Genomic DNA, 22216 nt, shown 5'->3' on the forward strand with positions numbered 1-22216 from the left:
ATGACCTGGCCCCTGCTCTTGGTCAGACGCATGAGTAGACGTAGCTCAGAGAGGCCAGTAAACTCACCCAAGGTCACACAGCACATTGGTGGCAGAATCAGGACTTGAACCCAGGACCCTTGCGTGCTCAGGCAGGATGCTCTCCCTGTCACACCTCTCCTCTCTGTGCTCCCATCTTCAGCCTCCAAAGGAAAGCTGACTCCACAGCTCTCATCTCACGTCGCCTGCTAGAAAGAGAAATGTGTTGTGGTTTCCTGAGGAGCGGTCCAGATATAAGATGTTACAAGCTTGGCTGGAGTTGAAGAGGTTTCTCCTGGGCTGTTAGGGGCACGTTAGTGACACAGCTGGGGACACAGCCATGCCTTGCAGTCTCTCATGGGGCCTAGGAAGATGCCACAGTGAATCCTCTTGTCCTGCACTCTGGCTTCACTGTCAAGTCCGCTGGAATGCCTGGCAAGACCAGCCCCTGCTCACAGCTTCTCTCATGGCTTCTGGCCAGACCTGCCAGGGCTGGTCTTGTGTAGCGAGTCAGGCGGGCAGACCCTAAAGCTTAGAGCTGGAAAGGTCCAGCCTTGGCTCCGGTTCCCTCCGTGTGTGGCTTAGGGACAGTTGGGACTCGTCCAAGGCCACATGCCTGTCTGGGGCAGGACAGGGCTTCTCACATAGTTCAGTTTTGGCTTCAAGCCCTTTCTCAGCCTGAGGGCAGCAGGGAGCAAAGTGGTTTCCAAATGGAGAAACTGAGGGCAAAACAGATGAAGGCTCTAAGCAGTGGTGTTGCTCTGAGCTGGGGGTGTGACCCCTAGGGTCCAAAATTGGAACTGGAACTGTCCCCAGGGCTGTTGGCAACCCTGGATTCCTGCTGAGAACTCTCCCTGCCTCCCTCCTCCTTCTGCCCCGAGGTGACTCCTTGTGGGTGGATTCCCAGGTAGATATCAGAAGGTAGGGTGAAGACATGCTCAGCGTCGTGAGAAAAGGGTGCTGGGATCTTAAGGAGTCTTTCCCTGTTGGAGCACTCAGAGGGCACGCATCTTCTAGAAAAGAATACAGGCTGTTGTCAACGTATTAGGAAGGATACAGATCAAAGCTGTGCAGGAGCTTCCCGACTTTAGAGACTGTAAACTCTGTAAAGAGGGCTCCCAGTTTCTTCTGCAGGCTTTTCCTCGAGGTTATTATGAATTCCACTGTTAGCACCTAACCAGAGTATGATGGCATTTTAGAGTTTACCGGAGGCTAAGGCCTAATGTTACCAGAGGCTGGATTTCAAATATCTCACTTCTTAGTGCAGGAGAAGCTGGGCAGGTGAGTTGTCAGGTGGGTGGGGCGGGACTGACCATCTCGCAGGCCAGCAAGCTGAGTCTTCAAGATGTAGCAGGACTTCTGATCCTGGAGACTGCAGGCATCCCCTCCCTGACGTCTCAGCTTCTGGAGCAGGCCATCGGTGTAGACGCTGGCTGGAGGGAGGGAGCAGAGAAGATGGCCCTCAGAGGCGTCCTCAGCCCCTGGCATCCTGCCACAGATGTGGTTATGAGAATCGTCCCTGTTTGGGCGTCTGTTCCTCTGAATTGCCGTAGCCAAGAGAGAATGTGGAGTCTCGCCCTGGATCCTGGTTCTGTCTTCTCCTGGGCCTTGTTCTGCTCAAAGTACGAGGCATTCAGTTCCCCAGGGGGGCCTGACCTGGGGAAGTGGAGAAACCACGTGGCTGGGGCCCAGCAGGGCGCCGAGCTCATTCCTTGGGCCTCGGGCCAGCTTGCTGTAGCCGGGAGCTCAGGCCTGCAGAGGAAGGTCCCGCCGTCGGCTGTTAGTGTGCGCTGTGCACAGGCGGGCGCGGCCAGACGGGGAGAAGCAAGCAGGGTGGAAGTGGTGGTGTGCGTTCGGCTCCACTGCCACCTCTCTGGTACCCCTTGGATCAAGCATCAGGGCCCTGGGCAAGTGTCGGAACTGGGATGTGTTGCTCAGCAGTGGAGGGGTGCAGCAAGCTAGCGAGGTGAAGGGGCCTTGGGCAGGTTCTGGACCTCAGTTTCCCCACTGACGAATGAGGTGCTGAATGCCAAGAACAGCTAGGGTCTTTCCGTCTTGGACCATCTATGGTTATTCCAGTCGCAGATCTGGATGCCAGTTTCAGCGCTTTTAAAGCCCTGTCTTCTTTCTGATTGTGCTCTGCTTGGTCGCTCAGTCGTGCTCTACTCTTTATGACCCCATGGTCTATAGGCGAGGCTCCTCTGTCCATGGGATTCTCCAGGCAAGAATACTGGAGTGGGTTGCCATGCCCTCCTCCAGGCGATCTTCCCAACTCAGGGATCAAACCCAGGTCTCCCATATTGCAGGCAGATTCTTTACCATCTGAGCCACCAGGGAAGCCCTTTTTTTGGATTCTTGTGTTCTTAATTACCCTAGATTTCTAGGTCATCATCTGCTTGGCTCTGAAGAAAGCAAGAAAAGGTGGGTATAGGGCTGGGTATTGAGGCAACAGATAACCAGAACCAGTCCTGAGCCTCAGCAATGCCATTCCCTCTTGCATGTTAGCCCAGGGCTCTCATGAGCCTTTGAGAGGCCACAGGCTTGCCTAGCCTATTCCGTGTACTCACTGTTGATTCACAGCCAAGAGAATGGGCTCTGGAGTCAGCCTGCTTGAGTTCAGATTCCAGTTCTGCTATTCCATAGCTGTGTGACTTCAGACAAGTTCCCTAATATCCTTGGACCTCAGTTTCCTCATCTCGAAAATGGAGCCAATAGCAGGCCCTCTGTCATGGTGCTACTTCTGTTGTTGCTGCCACCCCACCATCATCAGCCACTGGCTCTCCTCAGGCTGCGTTTTGTCCGCATAAGTGCCTCTCTTTGGGTTTTCGACCATTGATTCTGACGGTCTTGTCTTGGCTTAAGCCTCAGAGAGGTACCCTCGCATTGCTGCTGCCTCCACGTGCTGGCAGGGACTCGCCCTGCCTCCAGCATCTTGACTTAAACTCTCAGGACCCTGATTGTACAGCAGAGAAAACTGAGGCTCAGAGACGCCCGCAGGTGGTGGAGGGTTGGCATCCAGTTGCTTTGGTTCTAAAGCCTCACGGGGGAAGCTGGCCTGGCAGCTGGGTCTGAGAGGAGTCCTTGAGCCAGCCTAGCGTGGCCCTGACTGCAAATCCATGGGTTTGAACCTGTCTGGTGGCTTCTGCGTGTGAATACATTGGACATCTCAGCCATGATTGATGCCTGGGGAATGCTGTCACACTGTCTTGTCTTCCTGAGGTGATGGGGCTGGTGGCGGGGTCCTGGGGGGCATTCCTGCTCTTTCCTTCCAGGCTTTGTTTAAGGGATGGGCCAAGCTGAAGGGTTCTCAGAGAGCACACCCCCAGCCTGAGAGGACAGTGGGTCAAGTGAGGGCCTGCCTGTACTCACACAGCCCGCCTGCGGGTGAGCCCAGCTAAGTCTCCAGGCTGTCTCCAGACCCTGGATCTGGAGAATACAGCATGGATTCCCCAAACCCTGCCTCGTGAAGTCAGCCAGGTGTCCAGCTAGACAGCATCCCACCTTGTCGCCTGAGGGATTGTCCTCTGTCTTGCGGAGTCCCCAGCCGCATCCTCCAAGGTCAGAGGTGGTGGCTCAAATGCCTTCAGGAGCCTCCGCTGCCCACTACTTGCCCAGCTGATATCTCCTGCCCCAGGAGGTGAGAGCATTACATCATGCACAAGTGGGGCTGGATTGAAATTTGCCAGGGGGGACCCTAAGGATGTGGGAACAAACATCTTAGATAGGGTCAAATGTAGCCCCAAGAAAACTTGATCTGGAGGGACATGCTCATGTGCACACATGCACACACACACACACACACACACACATACACACACCCCTACCTTTACCACTCTTTAAAATCAGTCAGGGACACAGTCGAGCAGCTTCTGCATGCCAGGATGTGCCCATACTCAGGTCACACAAACATGGAAGAGTTCAGAGAGGTGGGACCTGGGCTCAGCTCTGCCACAGACTTGCTTTTTGTCTTTGGTGAGGTAACATTTTTCTCTCTGAGCCTCAATTTCCCGATCTGTTAAATGGGACCAATAACCTTCCCCTCAAGGGTCAATGGCAAAGGCACATAAAGTTTTGGATGCAAAGTCATTGGCTTGGCCCAGATCTCTTTATTGTATCCTCGTTTCCTCCTTTGGGTGTCAGAATGAAGCCACACCTCCTACAGGGTCCATTTCAGCACCTTCCCTTCTGGTCCACTAGGGTTTCCTGGCAGAGGAGGGATTTGAGGGGAATAGTATTCTGGGCAGGGCAAGACAAAGGCCTAGATGCACACACACTTCAAGGTCTCTTTGCTCAGCCAGTGTAGACTTTGTAATTGGCTTGGGTTTTGTTTTTATCTTTGGTCTTTATAGTTTAATCTACTTTCTGGATTCCCCCAGTGGCTTCAGAAACCAGAAATAAATTATCCTCCGTGAAGAATCTTGACTGTTTGAACAGCTCAGGCCTCCTCTTGGTCAGAGAAACATGTGCTTTGTTTTTTAATTAAATTTCCCTGGAAAAACAGTGATTTGAATTCAAGGAGAGGAGAACAGTTTTCCCTGAATTCCAAGCTCAGGGACTTTCTTTTCCTTTTGAAGTAGAATGGAGTTGTCCCCTCTTCCTCGGCTCTGAGAAGCTTCTCCACAGTTGATGTTTTTCCAGCTGCCTATCTCCCCAGAGAGCGTGGAGAAGGGGTCAGGGCCGGGGTGAGAGGGCCAGACCTGCCTGCGCCGGGCCGCCTGGTTTTTCTTGGCTGCCAAAACTCACCTGTGGCCGTGGTGCCTGTATTCCCTATCTGTGTGACTCTATGACCTTGACACCTGCCCTTTAAAGAGCACGTCACAGAAATTGCAGAAGGCCAGGGCTGGGAAATGCTGCAGAAACCTCTCCTGCTTGGACCTGTGGGGAAACTGAAGCTCACGGGGGAAGGCATGACTCGAAACTCTCAGCAAGTCAGTGACTGGTGGACACCTAGACCTTCCTGACGCCCTCCCCCCCACTCCATCAAGACCGTGTCTCAGCCTGGTGGTAGTTCAGTTGCTAAGTCGTATGCTACTCCATGGTCTGTAGCCCACCAGGCTCCTCTGTCCATGGAATTTCCAGGCAAGAATACTAGAGAGGCTGGTCATTTCCTTCTCCAGGGGATCTTCCCGACCCAGAGATCAAACTCGGGTCTCTGGCATTGTAGGGGGATTCTTTACTGACTGAGCCACCAGGGAAGTCTCAGCTTGGGGGCTGGCCTTTACATGCCAGGGAGCTGGGTACTCTTTTCTGACACTCAGAGAATATGAAAAGAGGGCTGCCTGGCCATGGGCTTCTCTACAGTAGCCAGTCCTTGGGAAGTTCTTTACTGGGGGCCGGTGGGGGGAGGATGTCCGTTGAGGGCCTAAGGTGACTCAGGACTCCAGAGCCTGCCCAGATCCTGGAATCAGCGAGTAAGGCTGCATGGACGTGTCCTGTGTCCCCTGGGGGTCTGGATCCAAGCCACCCACAGGTATACACACTCATCTGCAGATGTTTGCTCTCTCTCATGCCCTCAGGGGTTTCCTGGAGACTTTGGGGAAAGAGGCCCTCCAGGACTGGATGGAAACCCTGTAAGTATTTCACATCTTTTTTGGAAACAGGAAAGAGATTAGGAACACGCTCACAGCAGGTTTTAGGACCCTAAGCTTTTAGGTCACTCAGCCGGGTCACCCATGAGCTGGGTGCTCCTGGGTGAACTGCATGATTTTCCTGAATTCCTGGCTTCTGTCTACTATGGATGGCCTTTGAAACACCCCACCCCGCTCCAAGAGAGCCCTCCAGCCCACTGAGCCCCAGGTCCCAAAGCCCTAGGCTATGTCCCATCCTCAAGGAGTCAGGAAGGTTTGTGGGTCACTTCCTGCTGGGGAATCCAGGGCCACTACCATCTTACAAAGTCCCAGAATTGTTTATGGGACGGCAGCGGCCTGGGAGAGCAGATGGCTTGCAGGCCCTGTATGGAGGGAAGAGCTGAGTTCTAAAAAAGACTCCAGCATAGGCATGTTTATAGAGTTTGTAAATAATCGAGGCCCGTCAGGAAGCCAGGTCAGCCTGCCCTGGGGAGCTGAGCCCGCCTCTCCCTTCCCGTCCCAGGCCCCAGCTCCAGTGGTGGGAAAGCATGTTCTCTGCCTGGAAGTGCAGATCACGTCCAGGGCTCTTTGGCACATCTGTTGTGTACCCCATTGGTCCTGGGGCTTCCCGTAGCTGTGTCCAGCCGTGCCCTCGGCAGAGGTGGCTGCTAGATCCATAGTCAGCATCTGATATGTGCTTGTTTTAATTCCACAAATGCTCCTTGAGCCTCACCCAGCTTGGGGCTGACTCCCGGGCTCCCCGGGGACCCGAAGCCCTGGCCTCAGACCCAGATGGGTCTGGGTTCGGATCCTTCTGCACTCCTTGCCAGGCGTGGAAGCTTGGACAAATCAGTTGCCCTGTCTGGATCTCAGTTTCCTCATCTGTAAATGACAGGGATCTGAAGCCAGTCTCAGAGAGGTGTGAGAATGCAGTGAGAGAGGGCAGGGAGGTACTGGGTTTTCACTGGATGGAGGGGTTGGAAAGAGTGGGTAATGATGGGGCCTGTCCCTGCCCTGGTGGAGCTCATGGCCGTCTCCCTGGTCCATTGCATGACGTGAAGTGAGACACGTGGGGTCAGAGAGGTCACAGGTACTGGAGGCGGGAGAATGAGCAGAGAAGACTCCTGGGGAAGATGCCATTGGAACTGGGATGAAGAAAGAGGCGGTGGGGGCTTCCAGATGAAGGAAGGAGCACTGGCAAGGGGTCAGAAGTGGGAAACCAGAGTCTTTCCTTCAGTGGACCAGTCACCAGATTAACCACCATTAATATAATAGGTGACGTCATCCTGGAAGTGTCCTTGGGGAGGGGCAGGGATGACTGTACTCTTGGTCCGGAGGAGTAGGAAGAGGACCTGATGACTGGTCCCGGCTGTGCCGCATGGTCGAGTGGCCTTGAGCAAGTCCCTTCCCTTTCCCGAGTCTCAGATCCTTCGCTTTAAAGCCAAGGCTACTCCTCACCTCCTCTTCCTCTTCTCAGTGGCTGGAGTAATGACACCCCATCTGATCGCACAGATGGAGGAAGACAACCCCCGGAGGATGTTGGTGATTCATAATCACCATTTCTAGAGCCTCCTATTTTTATTGCCACTTTTGCATTTTGAATTTGATCCAATCCCCTCTACCTGTCTTTTCTGGTGCAAACAATCGAAGGTCCATTTTTAGAGATTTGGAAAACAAACTTGCCCACACATGGCTGTATCTCCTGACTCCCAGGCGAGAGCTCCCGAACCTCTCAGAGGCCCTGGAGGTGGAACCTGAGAGCCTCTTTCTGCTGGGGGGTTCAGGGATTCTCTCAAGGCCCCCAGTACCTTCTGGCTGAGAAATGGATGGAGGCCGGCCGGGTAGGTCTCGGCTTGGTGTCCTCACCCTCCTGTTATTTCCTCGCCCTTGGCCTTGGGACCGTTGCCTGACCTTGGAGCCCAAGTTTTGCCATCTGTAAGGTGAGGATGAAATGAGATCTTCCGGGCCAGGCATCCTGCCCATCTTTATTGCCACAGTCAGGATTCTGCCCATTCTCACACCTGCCACTGGAAGGTGCTGGATTAGAAATCTAACCTCCCCACTTTACAGATGTGAAAAGCTGATGACAAAGGAGGACGTTCTCATCCAAACTCCATACCAGGCTCAGGAGAGTCAAGAACAAAAAATGTCTAGTTCCAAATGATTCTACCAGGGGCCCATATGGAGGATGGCGTCGAGGGCGTGGCCTGGAGGGACACAGAGCAAATAATCACCTTGGTCTTTCTTTGCAGGGGGAGCTGGGCCTGCCAGGGCCCCCAGGAGTCCCTGGCCTCATCGTAAGTACAAAGATGCCTGGGGAGGATACTGGCCAGGAGGGAGAGTGTGGGGAACGAGCCACGAGTCCTGCTGAAAAGCCTCCTCTCTCATCAGACCCCTGGAGGAGCTGGGAGAGCAGGACAGGGCAGTCGGGGCAGGGGGCTAAGGGAGGAAAGCCATGCTGTGTGGCCTCAGGTGGATCACCAACCTTCTCTGAGCCTCTTTCTTCCCCATTCCTCAAATGGGGAAGGGTCTGGAGCATGAGACGGCCGTGTACTTTGACACCTGCTGCCTGTCCGTTGCTCTGCGGTAAGGTCTAGGCAGGTGGCAGTGTGCCCATCTGACAGATTGAGGTGCTTCGGGTCCAGACAAAGGAAGTGACCAGCAGAGGAGCTGAGGCTCTGGACCACACAGGACAGTCTTCTCCATCCTCTGCAGAACACTGACTTTGGAGCCAGACCACCTGAGGTCAAGTTCTAGTTCTGCCATAGCCAGGCTGTGTGACCTGGGTCAAGTCACTGACCCTCCCTGAGCCTTAGTTCCTCATCTATAAAGTGGGTATGATGGTAGACTCCTCTTGGGAGGGCTGTGAGGATTAAACGAGGATTCTTGAACTATCTTTGGTACGAGGTCTAGCACTCAGTTAATTTGCAGTTGGTGGAAAATATTGCTTTTATTTTAAAATGTTATTTCTTGTTACTATCTCTTGATGTGCCTAGACTGAGAGAGGCCTGTACCAGGGAGGTGGGAGGCAATCTGACTTCTGACTCCGTCCAGGTTGGGGTAGCTTTGTGGAGAGGTGCTATTAACCAAAACAGGGCTCCCCGATAGACCTCCAGAGGGTGAGCCCTGACCTTGGGCCCAGACCCGAGGGCTGGTGACAAGCCTGAGTCTAGGAAATAAGTCTAGGAGCTTCCCTAAGGGTCTGATGGCCCTCTCTTCTGTTCTTTGGGACATATCTTGTGGGGTTTGAGTCTCAGGAGCTCATACAAGGAGACTGTTGCCTGGTTTGACAAATGGGCTGCCAGCTTTGGCTATTCCAGTCACTATGCAGACATTCTGTTGAGAAGGAGGCTGGTGAAGGCCCTGGAGAATTGGGGAGCCCCATTGTTCAGGGAAGACCAGTCCTGGGAAGAAGGCCCAGAGTCTCCCATGGGCAATGTGCTCCTGCTCAGGTAGGTGAGAGCAGAACCAGGGCACGGTGAGGAGTGGTGGTCTTATCAACCTGTGTACAGATCCTGGGGTCTCACTTCCTCTGGGCTCTGTGGTCTTCAGTTACAGGCTCACTTCCCGAGCCTCAAGGATCCACTCTGTCAGACGGGATCTTTATGCTCACTCTTGTTCAGTTCAGTTCAGTTCAGTTGCTCAGTCGTGTCCAACTCTTTGCGACCCCATGAATCATAGCACGCCAGGCCTCCCTGTCCATCACCAACTCCCAGAGTTCACTCAAACTCATGTCCATCGAGTCGGTGATGCCATCCAGCCATCTCATTCTCTGTCGTCCCCTTCTCCTCCCGCCCCCAATCCCTCCCAGCATCAGAGTCTTTTCCAGTGAGTCAACTCGTCGCATGAGGTGGCCAAAGTATTGGAGTTTCAGCTTTAGCATCAGTCCTTCCAATGAACACCCAGGACTGATCTCCTTTAGAATGGACTGGTTGGATCTCCTTGCAGTCCAAGGGACTCTCAAGAGTCTTCTCCAACACCACAGTTCAAAAGCATCAATTCTTCGGCACTTAGCCTTCTTCACAGTCCAACTCTCACATCCACATGACCACTGGAAAAACTATAGCCTTGACTAGATGGATCTTTGTTGGCAAAGTAATGTCTCTGCTTTTTAATATACTATCAAGGTTGGTCATAACTTTCCTTCCAAGGAGTAAGCGTCTTTTAATTTCCTGGCTGCAATCAGCATCTGCAGTAGGACCACCTATATACCCAGACGAGTCTAGAACCAGGTTACCTGGGTTCAAATCATAGCTCTATTACTCTTTTAATTGCAGTTCTGAGCACATTTTCTAAGCCTCTTGTGCCTCAATTTCTTCATCTTTAAAATGGGAATAATATTAGTACCTAACTTGGGAGAGTACTATGAGGATTCAGGGAAACTAGTACATATAAATTGCCTAGTTCTGATGCTGAGAAAGATTCAAGGCAGGAGGAGAGGGGGACAACAGAGGATGAGATGGTTGAATGGCATCACCAATTCAGTGGACTTGAGTTTGAGGAAAGTCCTAGAGACGGTGAAGGTCAGGGAAGCCTGGCGTGCTGCTGTCCATTGGCTCACAAAGAGTCCGACACAACTTAGCAACTGAACAACAGCAAGAAGTACATAGTAAGCACTCAAGAAGTACTAGTGATAATAATAATAAACTTAGTAATAATCATCATAATGATTTTATTACTGCTGCTTGTTAATAAATGGTAAAGTAATTACTGTTAATAAGCAGTGATTCAGTAGTAGTAGTAGTAGTGTTTTATATACACTAGGGCTTCCCTGGTGGCTCAGACAGTGAAGAATCTGCCTGCAATTGCAGGAAACCCAGATTCAATCCCTGGGTTGGGAAGATCCCTTGGAGAAGGGCATGGCAACCCACTGCAGTATTCTTGCCTGGAGAATTCTATGGACAGAGGAGCCTGGTGGACTATAGTCCATAGAGTCACAAAGAGTCAGCCATGACTGAGCCACTATGCACAGCACAGAACAGCAGCCGTTTAGAATGCTGCATTGAGAAAGATTTCAAAGTCACGTTAGAAATCATCGGGAGATAGTGCTGCGATTGATTGGTGATGTCTGCCTTGGCTTGGGACTAGGACGTGTCAACATGTGAGTCATACATTTGTCATCCCTGATGTCCTTTGTGGAGCACCTTCTTTGGCACAAGGCACTGACCTGAATGCTTTGGAAAAAGAAATTTCTGCAATGAGTATTAGGGAACCTGACTTTATGAGGATCTCAGAAGCCTTCTGGTCCAACCTTCTCGAAGCTCAGCAGGACTCCCTTCTGGAGGATTTTGGTCATATGGTCATTAAACTCCAACTTGAACACCCTGGTGTTGGAAGCTCCCTCCCTTGAAAGTCCATCCGCTTTCACAGAGCTCTCATTGTGCAGGGTTTTCCTGTGTTTTGAGTCCAACTCATCTCCCTGTCCCTGGGAGAGGCTGTTCAAGATGTAAAGATGGTTGCGTCTGTTCTTCCTAAGGCTGCTTCTTCAGGCTATATGATCCCCGTCCCCAAAGCTTTTCTGCAGGGATGTTTACATATCTTGGCTGTCATTCTTGGCACACGATCCTATTTGTCATTGTTGGCGTTCACTGGGTTGGATCCTGAGAGGGGCGAGAGTATTGCTTGGCCGAACGCACGCGGATTCTAGAGACTGTGCCATTACAGCCCTTGGCCTTCCTGACTCTTTAAAATCTCTTCCCACCGATGCTCCCCTTTCCTCTCCACAGTCAGGGCTGCCAGATAAAATACAAGAGGCCCAGTGAAATTTGAATTTCAGATACATTATTTAAAACACATTTACACTATAATGTCATTCCTTTGTTTGATTGTTTATCTGACATGAACATTTTAACCAGGCATCCTGTATTTTTATTCATTCAAACTGGCTACCCTGTGCTCAGTGTGTCTTAGGAAAATCCCATTGGACAGATGGGAAAAGTGAGGCCCTAGGTCAAGGTCACACCCAAGGCAACAGAAGATGGAGGTATGATCAGAAGCCGTGCCTCCCAACTCTTAGCTCAGGGCACTTCTCTTCCGACCCTTTCTGAGGGGCCTGAGCTGGGGCTGAGCCCTGGGTGTCCCTGCATTTCTCGTGCCCTGCGATCTCATGTTGCTCCTTTCCAAAGAACTGAGTCCGCCCCTCCCTCTGTCCTCCCCACCTTGCCTCATGTCTTTCTTTGGCCACTTTCAGTCCTGCTTCCCCTGTTTTTAAACTCCCTCTGGTGCCAAGGTGACATTCCTTTCCCCTTGTGCCTGGCAGGGAGGGTGGGTCTAGACCTGCGCCCACCAAGTCACCATCAGCCTCCAAGCCAGTACCCTGGCCCACCCAAGGCACCCACTCCTGACCTGGATTTTTGGGGACAGCAGCTTCTGTGTCCGGGGGAAAAAAATTGCCTCCCCAAAGAGTTGGAGAGGAAAAGGAATTTTCTAACCAGGAGCGAAAGGGAAGAGGGATTGTGAGTCACCTACAGTTTCCAGAGGATGTGGGTTTCTAGCTGAGCAAATGGGAATTCCATGTACGGACAGTCATGTTCGTGGAGATCCACGTTTATTCAGTGCCTTCGGGCTAGTCAGCTGCAGCAGTTTGCATCAGACTGACACTGAAGCGTCCTCTGGGCCCTGGGTCCTTGCAGACGGGAGAAAGGGTGAGAGCGGACAGATGAACATTTGCAGAGCTTCTGTCTGCTCTGTGTATGCTTGACGCGCGTTAGGCTGGGGGCCTCGAGAGGCATGAGGCAGGCAGACAGCAGCCTGGTCACCCCAGTGGGAAGGCTGGGGCCCGAGCTCACCAGCGGGGAGCTTGCTACTCAGACCTGTGCGACCCTGATCCCAAAAGCCACTGGGTGGCCCCCTGCAGTCTCCGAGTTGAGTCAGTCTTGAAGCAGCCCCTTTTGAGTAATTGAATCCCTTTGGCTGGCCCTCAAGCAAAGTATGCCTGATTCCAGAGTCTGCGCAACAAAGAAGATTTCTGTCTTTTGTATTCAGAGTGACACAAAGGGAATCTTGCCTTTTCCATTTAATGAGACCCAAAGAATACTGATCTGGCCAAATCCCAGCGTGTGAGATATATTGGACAACCCCACCATGTCCTGTCACCAAATGATCCCCTGACTTTGTTTCTTTGTCTATGAAGCAAGGTCAGGAACCCCTCTAGCTGACATCTACCAAACCCTCGTGTGCCAGGCCCTGGGCTAGGTATTTAATTATCACAGAAACCCTCAGAGTGAAAAGTGGGATTACCATTGTACAGTTAAGGAAACTGAAGCTCAGGGAGACTGACACACCTGCCCAAGGTCACACAGCCCTGAAGCTGTCTGTTTCACAGCTCACACCCTTCGCCACTGCAGCACCCCTCCAGCTCCACATGACTTCTGGGGTGAATGGAGACAGCAGGTGTGTGAGAATGTGACCTGGACTGTGCCAGGGACTCTTTTGGGTAAGAGATGGTGCTTATGAAGGCCACACAGGAGCCAGGGCTGGTCACCTGGATCCCCATCCCCAACCTCCTGACCTCCTACTGGAGTTTCAAGGAGGCCTTGTTGCCTTCAAAAGGCAGTGCCAGGGAAGGTTTTTCCCTGGAGGGTTTGGAAAGAAGTGAGTGGGCTTCTTTTTCACCCACTGATTTAACCCCTTTTAGTGAGCACTTCCTTTAGGGCACCGGGCAGGAAGTGGCCACATAGGCACTCATGTCAATGGTCACTGGTGTAGAAGAGGCCATGAGTTAAAGCCTCGTCAGGCTCGGACATGATGGCAGGCGCCTGACCTGGCCTTTGGGGTCAGGGAAGTGGTGAGGACAATGAACAGTGTGAGCTCAGGGTGGAGCACTTGGTGTAGGAAGCAGTGGCCAGGGATGCCGAGCTGCAGAGGAACAGCAGGGAGGAAGGCTCTGCCAGCACCTGTGAGGGCGGGCACTGGGGCCCCAGGTGTTCTTTCAGGGGTTCCTAGCAAGCCCCAGCCTGGACACCTGCTGCCTATTGGGGAGGGACGTGGGATTCTCACCTGTTTTTGAATCTCAACCGTGCCTTCACGCCTTGTCACTCATGAATGAGAGCAATAAGGAAAGGCATCGTTGGGTCCTTCACTGGAGTGAGCTGAGTCAGTCCCAGGCCTGTGAGCATGGACTGCAGGACCCGACGGACACACAGACCTGTTCTGGGCCTGCCTGTGTCCCCTCCCTGTTGCTTGGTCTTGGGGAACTTGCTTCACCTCACTCAGAGCCTCAGTTTCTCATCTGTGACATGGCACTGATGATGGTGCTGACCTCATGGGACAGCTGTGCGCAGTTGGGGAGCGTCTGAACAGATTTGGTGAGGCTGGAAGCTGTCTGGTGTGGCGTTTGGCACTCAGGAGCGCTTTCAGTGGTCGCGGATGTGGCGGGTTGGTTGCATTCTTGGTGGGAGTCTGTGAGGTGAGGGTGAAATGTGTTGAGCAGGATCTCGGAGGTCCAGCAGACAGGGAAACAGGTTCCAGATTACAGGCGTGATTCACTGTGCTTTCTTGTGGGACCCAACTTTGTGTGTCAGTTGGTCAAGCTGCCCACAACAGTGCTGAGCGAAAAGCAGGCTGGTATCTGTGGGCTATACTGGAGGGGGGCTGCGGAATGCGGCCTGAGGTTTTCTCTCTTCTCCCCCAAATGCTTTTCTAGTCCAACATGGGGTCCTGAAGAAGACCTGTCCTCAGCAAGCAGCCACCTTCTTCCCATGTGCCCTGCAACCAGAGCCCCTTTTCCACGGGTTCTTGTGTGGGAAGCCCACACTGGCTCTGGCCCCAACCAGACACAGACCCCTTTGGAGAGGGGCGGTGCATGCATGTGGGGTGCTTACATGCATTGGTCGGGCTTGTACTGAATCCAGCCTCCACGCAACAAGCCACCATCGGGTCTGGATTGGGGAAGAGGGAGCGTATGTTCCCAGAGCTGCTTGATGGTCCTCTCTGTTGGAGACCCCGGCCCCATCGGAGCCTCTGCATCAGCAGGACCTTGTCTGTGTGTGCAGCACCGCGGGGAACTCTGGGTGGCCACCCTTTGCTCCCTTCCTCCAGGAAAAGTGGGGTGGGAGCGGTGCGGGGGCGAGGGACTAGCCAAAGCATCCAAAGAGCTGAAATGCTCTTCTCTGAGCTTTGGCCACCTGATGCGAAGAACTGACTCATTGGAAAAGACCCTGATGCTGGGAAAGATTGAGGGCAGGAGAAGAAGGGGACGACAGAGGATGAGATGATTGGATGACATCACCAACTCATTGGACATGAGTTTGAGTTAATGCCAGGAGTTGGTGATGGACAGGGAGGCCTGGCGTGCTGCAGTCCACGGGCTTGCAAAGAGTCGGACACGACTGAGCGACTGAACTGAACCTAACTGAGGAGCTAGCTGTCCTTCCTTCCAGCTTCTATCTGGCCAGCAATCCTGGCTTCTTCTCTCCCAAGATTACTTCAGAATTGCTTAGAAACTCTGGGGACAGACTACCCAATGTGAATCCCAGCTCTGCTGAGCTCTGTGACTTGCTCAAGCCCTCACCTCTCAGATCCTCAGTTTCCTCATCTGTAAAATGGGGAGATCAGGCAGATCGTGAAGGGCTGTCAGGAGCAGTAATGGAGCTGAGGCGAGTGAAGTGTGCAGCGTGGTGCCTGCCTGAGTGTCATCTGTGTTGCTATGGTCACCCATTAAACTGAGCGCTCCCTTTGTTAATAAGATCACTTGATGAGAACTGAAAGCAGAATTCCTTGCAAAGGCTCGGTGAGAAGGTTTGGTTTCACCCAGTCAGGTGGGTTCAGGAGGGTGGGGTGGGGGAGGCGGTGAGAACCAGCGTTGCCGCAGCCAGGCCAGCTGCGGTCTCTGAGCTCAGCGTGTTTCCCTCCATCTCTGCCCTTCCTTCCACAGGAGTCGGCAGGAATGTGACGTCCCATTCTCTGCCAGCCTCCCTCCGAGCCAGCTCCAGGCAGCTCCCACAGGAACCGGTTCTTGAGCCTGGCCACCTGGGGCAGGCTGCGTTCCTTCAGTGCTTCAGAGTGCTTGCCAGGGGCTTCCGTGGAGCCTGGCTCAGGGAGTGGGAAACCGAGGCCCAGAGAGGTCAAGCATACTCACACAGCAGCCAGACACGCGCGTCAGTCACAGAGGACGGGAGAGGGAGCAAAGAGAGTATCTCAGGGGCCCCCTCGCTCTGGGCGAAGGCTTAATTGGGTGGCTGTGGCTGAGGGCAGTAGTGGCAGGGCAGGAAGTGAGGCGCCTTCTGGGAAAGAGGGCACACTCCCTCTCTCTAGACCAGGGTTTCTCACCTCAACACTGTTGACATTTGAGCCAGATAATTATGGGTTTTTCAGTTCAGTTCAGTCGCTCAGTCGTGTCCGACTCTTTGTGATCCCATGGACTGCAGCACACCAGGCTTCCCTGTCCATCACCAACTCCTGGAGATCACCCAGACTCATGTCCATCGAGTCAGCGATGCCATCCAACCATCTCATCCTCTGTCGTCCCCTCCTCCTGCCCCCAATCTTTCCCAGCATCAGGGTCTTTTCAAATGAGTCAGTACCCGCACTAGGTGGCCAAAGTATTGGAGTTTCAGCTTCAGCATCAGTTCTTCGAGCGAACACCCAGGACTGGTCTCCTTTAAGATGGACTGGTTGGAGCTCCTTGCAGTCCAAGGGAGTCTCAAGAGTCTTCTCCAGCACCACAGTTCAAAAGCATCACTTCTTCAGTGCTCAGCTTTCTTTATAGTGCAACTCTTACATCCGTACATGACCGTTGGAAAAACCATAGCCTTGACTAGACGGACCTTGGTTGGCAAAATAGTGTCTCTGCTTTTTAATATGCTATCTAGGTTGGTCATAACTTTATTGTTTTTTAATATTCATTTATTTACTTGGCTGTGCTGGGGCTTAGTTGCTGGTGTCTGCGACCTGTGAACTCTTAGTTGCATGTGTGTGAGATCTAGTTCCCTGATCAGGGATCAAACCTGGGCCCCTGTATTGAGAGCACACAGTGTTAGCCACTGGACCACCAGGAAAGTCCCCTGAGCCAGATAACCCTTTGTTATGGGGCCTCCACCCTTGAGATGCCAGTAGCACCTCTTCAGTTGGAACCGCCAAAAATGCCTCCAGACTGTGCCAAGTACTTTATCCATGTAAGTCAGTTACTTCTCCAAACTCCAGGAGATACAGAGTATTAATCCCTGTTGGAGATGAGGAAACTGAGGCACGGAGAGGTTCAGTTCGGAATCTCACGGTGAGTGAGTGAGCCTCGGAAGAGACATGGGACCGAGTGGTCTGGTGATACACGCCGACCGCCTCCCAGCCTTGGAGAGGTTCAGTTTGGAATCTCACGGTGAGTGAGTGAGCCTCGGAAGAGAGATGGGACCGAGTGGTCTGGTGATACACGCTGACCGCCTCCCAGCCTTGGAGAGGTTCAGTTCTGGAATCTCACAGTGAGTGAATGAACCTCAGAAGAGAGATGGGACCGAGTGGTCTGGCCTTGATACACGCTGACCGCCTCCCAGCCTTGGAGAGGTTCAGTTCTGGAATCTCACAGTGAGTGAATGAGCCTCGGAAGAGAGATGGGACCGAGTGGTCTGGTGATACACGCTGACCACCTCCCAGCCTTGGAGAGGTTCAGTTCTGGAATCTCACAGTGAGTGAGTGAGCCTCGGAAGAGACATGGGACTGAGTGGTCTGGTGATACACGCTGACCGCCTCCCAGCCTTGGAGAGGTTCAGTTCAGAAATCTCACAGTGAGTGAGTGAGCCTCGGAAGAGAGATGGGACCGAGTGGTCTGGTGATACACGCTGACCGCCTCCCAGCCTTTCCCCCGCCCTTAGGGAATGTGACTCTCCGGGGTGAATGAACTTCCTGCCCTGCTCCCACCTTGAACAGGCTGATCTGATGTGATGCTGGGTCTCCAACCTGTGGTCCAGGACTTACTCGCTGATCTGAGTGTCCTACGGGGTCCATCTGCAGCTCTGGTGTCTGTGATTGAGAGCCCCACTCCTTCCTTGCTGCTGTCCCTGGGAGAGGGCCCAGCCTCTGGAAGCAGAAACTCCTGCCGCTCACTAAGCTAGAGTCATCGAAGCCTCTGTGTGTGCTTATTTTGCCCTTTCAGCAGCTCTCGCAGGGGATGGTTCATCATCTGCATTTTATAGATCAGGAGGCTGAGGACCACAGAAGCCCAATGAAATGCCCTGAGTCCCTTAGCTCAGCAGTCCCCAACCTCTCCGGCACCACGGACTGGGTTTCCTGGAAGAGTTTTTCCACGGACCTGGGAGCAGGATGTTTTCGGGATGATTCAAGCGCATCACATTTATTGTGCACTTTATCCCTATTATTATTGTATCAGCTCCACCTCGGCTCATCAGGCATTAAGTCCTGGAGGTTGGGAACCCCTGCCTTAGCTAGTACGGGATATGAAGAATCCAACATGAGGTGAAAAGAGGTAGTGGGAGGGGCACCAATCAAGAAATGAGCTTGGGAGAGGACCTCTGTGAAATTAATTCCAGTATTTTGGTGGAGGCGAACACGCCTAATACAAGATCAACCCAGTGATAGGGGGTTTGCATCCTTGGAATTCTTCCCAGGCCAGCCTCCTATGAGTCTCTCTCATTGCTGCCTTCTTCTCTTTCTCTTCCCAGGGCGACATGGGAACATTGGGTCCGATTGGCTACCCGGGACCCAAGGGCATGAAGGTAAACAGAAACGGTTCTTTAATCTGAGTCTCATCCCAGCCTGGCGCCCCCTGACTCATTTCAGCTTAGAAGGAAGGGTACCCTGACACAACGTTGGAAGAGTGTACTCAGAGGGGTACTGGGGTGGAACGTGGCAGATCAGGGGCTCAGCGCTTCTCAGTCCTGAGAGCCAAACATCGTGTGCATGTCATTTATGCCAGACATCTTTATTGGACAGCAGTCCCCCAGCTGAGCATGAGTCAGACGTGTTTCTGGACCTCAGGGCACTGAAAGTCCAGTGCAGAACATTACCGGGGGACAGAAACTATAACAGCAAGCCAGTGAGCTCAGAACATCCCTGAGTGGGAGGGGTGTGCAGGCAAAAGGTGGACTTACGCTGCCAGGGCCACATCCCAGGGACGATTCCATTTGGCTAACAAGCGTGTGGCACAGCTCATGAAGGCCGTCTCCCCCCATCGGCGCCCTTCTCCCCTGGATGTGTCCAGAGCTCTGTGACTCACAAGTCAGCCGCCCCTTCTTATGGTCCTTCATGCCACACCATCGCCCTTTGGGCCGGGGCTCATTGCCCACTTTTACAGATGAGAAAACTGAGCCCTGGGCTGGAGCATCCAGCACGGGGTCTTGCAGCAAGCCAATGGGTTTACACCAGGGCTCCTGACTTCTGGGGCTTTTACCCTCCGTCACAGCTGAACCCCGGCCTCTGTCTTGCAGGGACTGATGGGAAACGTGGGGGAACCCGGACTGAAAGGTGATAAGGTGATCTGAATACTCCCTTATTGCACTGTGTTTTATCTGCATGCGAATTCCCTCCACCTCAGCGCTGCTGCTGATTTCTCGCCAGGTCCACTGCCTGCACTCTTCCTGTTTCCCCTCTGGCCCTCCCTAAATCTGTGCTCCCCAGCTTCTTCCCTGTAACTCTGCGTGGGGTTCAGGCAGATGATTCTGGAAGCATGCAGATCTTGGCAGACAGAGTGGGGGGCTGGGGCTGCTGAAGCTTGGGTTAGGGGTAAGTTAAGGCAGGTGTCCGAATTTTTTTTTGGCGGGGTAGCATCTGGGCTTTGAGGTCAGAGCCACAGGATACAGAGGCTGGGGATGGAGAGATGGGAGAAGTGGAGCTGAGATGATGGGCCCCAGGACAGGGGTGATGGCATAGGAGGAAACAAATCCACATACACTGTCAAGATTGGAATTGGGAGCCCAATCCCAGGGTCTGAAAATGCAGCAGAAAAGCCAGGACAGACCTGCTCCCCTGACCGGCACTCCTCCCAGCTGTGCCGGGGGTGGGTGAGGGGTGGCACCCTTGCTATGGGTCTTCCACAGTTCCCCTGCTGAGCCAACCCTGGGCCAAACCAGAGCTGGAGGTGGGTAGGTGGGACCCTGGGGCCCAGAGGGGCAGCACCTGGCCTGGGCCCTGCAACATCCGAGTGAAGAGACTCAGGGGGTAGGGGCCATGCTCCTGTGCTCAGCTCTGTGGCCTTCTTCCTGCCCTCCCCTGCAGCCTCTTGACAAACCAGGCCCCCCAGAGGGAGTGTGGGAGAGCTTTTGGGCAGCATCCAAGTTTCCATAAGCCTGAGCAGATAAGAACCGCTCACCTGCTCCGGGGCCGCGCTCCCTGCACCTGTCTTCAGATGACTCTGCTCCTCCTAAGTTCGAGGAACAGGAGCAGGGACCGACACAGGTCCCCCTCTGAGTGTTGCGCAGGGCTTAGCGTGCCCGTCCTCTGCCCTTCTATGAGATGGGAAGCTTGCTGAGCACGCACAGGATTCGAACCCGGGCACCTGCCAGCAGAGACCTCCACCCTGAAGCAGGACTGAGGTCAGAAGGGCAGAGTCGATGAGGTCCTTCGAGGTCACCTCCTCCAGTGCCTGCATGTCCTAACTGGAGAAACAGACCCAAAGAGAAGAGGCTCTTCAAAGGAAACAGTGATCTGTAGGAGCCAGCCCAGAGCCTGGATGCTTGGAAGAACTAGAGCTGCTGGGCTGAAATGAGCATCCCGGGTTGCCCTACCCACCCCCAGCCCTGGTTCCCAGCCGGGCGGTGCTCACCCAGTCCTCTGTCTGTTTCCACCTCTCCCATCTCCTCCCTCAGGCCCAAGCCTCCACCCCGCCCCACCCCGCCCCACTCAGCTTTGCCCTCTGGCTCTGCCCTGCTGGTTGCTAAGCCCCCTCTTCCACTGCCTGCCCTCTGGAGATGTAGGGGCTTTCTGTTGGAGGCGGGGGCTTCCCCACAGCTACCTGTTTACCCCGTGGTTTGAGTCATCAGCACTCTGGAAATGTTGAAGTCATGGACGAGGGAAAGGAAGTGAGGGGGAAATAGGAGTGTAGGCAGGGAGCTTTTTATAGGCCCTTTGCAGAGCTGGCCTCCAGCTCACTGTTTCTTCAGGAACATGGAAATAAACGTGTTACATAGAACTCGGCTGGCTCGCTGATTGGTGCTGCCTGGGACATCGAGAGATGTAAAAGCCCTGAAAATTTAAAAAAAAAAAAAAAGAGGAGGAAATTATTTTCCTGCTCACAGATGTCAGCAAAATCAAATAAGTCTTTAGAGTTGAAAGAAAAGAAAAAGAAATCTCTTTTCTGCTTCTTTGGCTAAGATAGGGTCATAATATTTTGGGGAGCAGTGTTCTTATCAGCCCCTCCTCACTCCATCCTACCTTCTGGCCCTCCCCTCGGATGACAGAGCCACCCCTTCATGTTCCACGGTCATCCTGCCTAGAATTCCAGATTGTCATGAACCAGCCTGGCCTCAGTCCCGTTTACCACCACCTGGCTCCCTCTCCCCCCATGGAGGTACATTCTGGAACCCAGGGTCCTGCTCCAGACCCAGCTTTCTCCAGATCCCTTGTCCTGATTTCTTAGGGGCCTTTGAAACTTTTTTTAAAAACCATCTTAATCCTTCTTTGGACATTAAAAAAAAAAAAGTGTTCCTAGGTTCCTAAAACTCTGGGATATTGTATAAGATTTTCCAAATTGGAAAAACCAAAGTAAGTTAAAAAAAAAAAAAAGCAAACTTTTTTTTTATTAAAAAAATTCTGGCTTTTGTTCTACCAAGGAAGTTCTGTTGGATCATGGCCTTAGCTGCACAACATGAGTTCTCTAAGATACTCCATTCTTCTTGGGTTTTTCTCCCCATCCATCCAACTGCTGCCAGGGCTGTGGATGTTTTCTGAGTCCTGGGGCCAGCGTACCAACATGGAAAGCTGGAAAGGATGAGGGCTGTGTGAGACACTTCCAGCTCCAAGGAGAAACCTCCCAATCTGGTTCTGTGACAGCTCATTTACCAGGATGTGGTTGAGTACAGGGAGGGGGCAGAAGAGACCTCTGACAGCCAGAATCAGTGTCACCAAGTCCATTCAATGTGTCATCTTAAAAGGGAAACACCCAGACTTGAGACCAGTTTACTTGCTGTTTACACGTGGTCTTAATGAACCAAGCTCTCTGGTTTCTCATGCTATAGCTGATTCAAAGCAGTTAATTAGACTGAAGCCGACTGCTGGCACAGAAACTCCCACAGAAGGAAGATGTGACAACTCACAGCCTGGCAGTGAAAATTATCAAGCAACAAATGCAATCGCTCTGAACCCACGGTGGTACAGGGACGCTGTCCAGGCTGCACGCTCTTCTGTGTGACGTCAGTTGATGATGAAGAGGTTGAAGGATCAAGACACGGTTCCTTTGACCCACGAGTGTCTGATCTCCCGCCAAGGCCAGGCAACATGGGGCAGCTTAGCTTCTGTTAGTGGAGAGTTCAGCCACCTCAGCAACCCCAGGCAGACCTGTGGCTAAGCTGGCTCTGTCCCCCGAGGGGGCCCATCTTCCCCACCCAGGCTCCTCTGGGGCTGGGGGCTGCCCTTTTCTCTAACTAGGCTGCTGCTGGGTAGATCGACTTGGGGAACGGCCTCAGCAAAGCTGTACCTCGCCATTGGGTCTGGATGTGGGGGAGGCTTCCAGAATTCACCGTGGTTTC

The 22216-nt window shown here is 53.0% G+C and overlaps 1 protein-coding gene across 1 annotated transcript in view; it reads left to right on the forward strand.

The window, feature by feature from the left end:
- COL27A1 (collagen type XXVII alpha 1 chain) overlaps window positions 1-22216 on the forward strand; it is a 154515-nt gene that overhangs the window by 57646 nt on the left and 74653 nt on the right. Inside the window, exons 13-16 of the mRNA XM_055427661.2 lie at window positions 5535-5588; window positions 7838-7882; window positions 18197-18250; window positions 18962-19006. Of these exons, the coding sequence (XP_055283636.2) occupies window positions 5535-5588; window positions 7838-7882; window positions 18197-18250; window positions 18962-19006 (198 nt within the window). The remainder of the gene's footprint in view (window positions 1-5534; window positions 5589-7837; window positions 7883-18196; window positions 18251-18961; window positions 19007-22216) is intronic.

The sequence above is a fragment of the Moschus berezovskii genome, chromosome 7 (genome assembly GCF_049115385.1).
Source record: "Moschus berezovskii isolate FMDL1 chromosome 7, NW_MosBer_1.0, whole genome shotgun sequence".
Lineage (NCBI taxonomy): Eukaryota > Metazoa > Chordata > Mammalia > Artiodactyla > Moschidae > Moschus > Moschus berezovskii.